We start from the raw sequence: 2,461 nt of genomic DNA on the forward strand, positions 1-2,461 counted from the left end.
GAATCACACCATTAGATCATGACTGATCATTAGCTATCACTTTTACTCAATCAACCACTGCAATGAATAATCACATATATTCACATTTACTCCAGTCATTAGCCCCATTTTAACACTCTTACACCAGTAATTCATCTTTATCAGTCCCATCGTATTCCCTGTTTTGTATCTACATATCCATTTTTGAATGTTCTCCTAATGCTGTAATATTTGATCGCTGAATTTACAAATGTAAAACAATAAAATAATCTAATGGATGTGATTTTTTAAAGTTACTTTTTATAAAGATATGTATGATTTCAGTGTATGTGAAAAACTGTAGAATAACATACTAAAATTATTGACATTTTGAAGTAACACCAAGTACGATAAATTCAGTATCTTAGTAAAAAGTTCTTTTCTTTTTTTGATTTCTTTCTTATTATTTTGTTGTGGTACTAGGGGTACATTATGACATTTACGAAAGTTCTTACAGTATATCATAGCTGAGTTCACTCCCCATAATTCTCCTTTATCTCTCCATCCCCCCATTCCTGGAATAGTTTCAACACATCTCATTTTTACATTTTCATACGTAAAAATGTTTTTTTTACAATAGTCCACTGGAAAAGGCACATAGCTCCTTTGGCAGCATCCAGCATTATGTTCTGGATTTGTATAGCAGTTTTGAGTCAGTATCCAAGCTTTTACTTGCTTTCAGGGTAGATTTCAGGCAAGAACTTTTACTCAGATCTATTCATATGATTGATCTAATTGTCCTGCATAAAAACAAGTACTAATTCTGTCCCTTTTTGTACTTCGTCCTGTCACTATTAATTCCAAGGGGAGCTCAGGAGGTGAACTTACCTCCTTCATGCCTGCACTACTCAGGGAAGCTTCTCTGATATTCTTCCCTGTCCCCATTTTCCCCTTGAGCAAGTGGGGCCATATTGAAAGGGAACAATCCATGGGAAGGTGTCTCCTTAGTGGGGCATTGGGGTTATATCTCTATCCTCATGGGCTCAAGGAATGTTTTAAATTTTTTAGTTTCCCCAGCTTTGTTTGATTGTTTGGCTGAGACTAATATCCTTTAAAAGCTGTCAGATAACTTTTAAAAGTTCACATCTTTAAAAAAAACTGTTCAAATGAAACACTTAACAAAAATGAACAAATATATGTCATGTACCTCTGGAAAATTACACTCTACCATCCTAGGGTATCAAATTGAAAAATGTTATTACAGAAATGAGGGTGACCTGGCTGATCCTTACAAAGTGACCTAGTGACATAAATAATCATGTGATTAACTGCAGAGTCAGTCAATGAAACCCACTATAATCCCTGGAACAAGTAACAACACAAATATCTCGGTATCTGTCTAGCTCTCCATAGTAGATCTAGATACAAATATCCACCTGAAGACACACGTGGCGATGTGGTATTTGTAAGGAGTTAAGAAGGGCAGGACACCCCCACCCCCAACCCGGAGCTGTGCACCGCTGCCAGTGCTACAGGTCTTTTGGGACAAGTGGTGGCTCTGAAAAGAGCCTTTGGGTTTTGGGGTGCTCGGGGCGTGCAGAAGCGGCTCACTTTCTCTGGGTGAACATGGCCATGGCGCCGGCGGCCTGGTACACCACTTTACTGCCGACCTTCCCGGGCAGCAGGAGGCGCACGGCCCTCTGGATGTCCCAGGTGGTGATGGTCGAGCGGTTGGCTTGGCGGGACAGGCGGCCGGCCTCGCTGGCGATGCCATCCAACATGTCATGGACGAAGGAGTCCATGACGCCCGCGGTCTCCTGGGACAGGGAGAGGTCCTGGTGAAACTTCTTCAGCACCCGGGGGAAATAGGTGGCAAAGCTGCCACCACGGCCGGGTCGTCGGTGGCACCTTGGCTTCTCCTGAGTCTGCTGGGTCGTAGAGTCTGTCCCCTTGGTCTCCTGGGGACCAAGGTCCTCCTCAGCAGACATCTCAGAGGTTGGCTCGGTTGACTTGTCCAAGCTCCGCTCTGCCATCCCTCAGGCTGTGAGGAACAATGGCGGCTGCTAAGGGGCCAGGCCTTTAATATTCAGGTCAGTGTGTCACGTCACAGGCCGACTGAACATCTGATTGGAGGGTGTGCTCTGCAGGGAGCCTGTCACTAAGGCGTGCGTGCGCTCAGTGTGATTGGATGGGCCTCCTCCTGCTTGGATCACGTGGACCAATCACAGTGGGCACTCAAGGTGATTGGACGCTCCTCCTGGTTGGCATCTGGGCTACAAAGATCACATCAGCCAATCACCATGGGTGCAAAGCTTTTTTTTTTCTTTTTTCTTTTTTTGTGGTCGTGGGGCTTGAACTCAGGGCCTACACTTTGAGCCACTCCACCAGCCCCTTTTCTGTGATGGGTGTTTTCCAGACAGGGTCTCACAAGCTATTTGCCTGGGCTGGCTTTGAACCGCGATCCTCCTGCTCTCTGCCTCCTGAGTAGCTAGGATTACAGGCG

The 2,461-nt window shown here is 45.0% G+C and overlaps 1 protein-coding gene across 1 annotated transcript; it reads right to left on the minus strand.

The window, feature by feature from the left end:
* Positions 1-1,565: 1,565 nt before the first annotated feature.
* LOC109697911 (histone H2B type W-T-like) lies at positions 1,566-1,991 on the minus strand. The gene has a single exon (XM_020181810.2). It carries the CDS (start codon positions 1,989-1,991, stop codon positions 1,566-1,568), a length of 426 nt encoding a protein of 141 aa, XP_020037399.2.
* Between the last annotated feature and the right edge of the window lie 470 nt (positions 1,992-2,461).

Source organism: Castor canadensis, chromosome X, assembly GCF_047511655.1.
Source record: "Castor canadensis chromosome X, mCasCan1.hap1v2, whole genome shotgun sequence".
Classification (NCBI taxonomy): domain Eukaryota; kingdom Metazoa; phylum Chordata; class Mammalia; order Rodentia; family Castoridae; genus Castor; species Castor canadensis.

Excerpts from the sequence above, each read along its gene's own strand:
- LOC109697911 (XM_020181810.2), bottom strand. The coding sequence starts at position 1,991 with ATGGCAGAGCGGAGCTTGGACAAGTCAACCGAGCCAACCTCTGAGATG.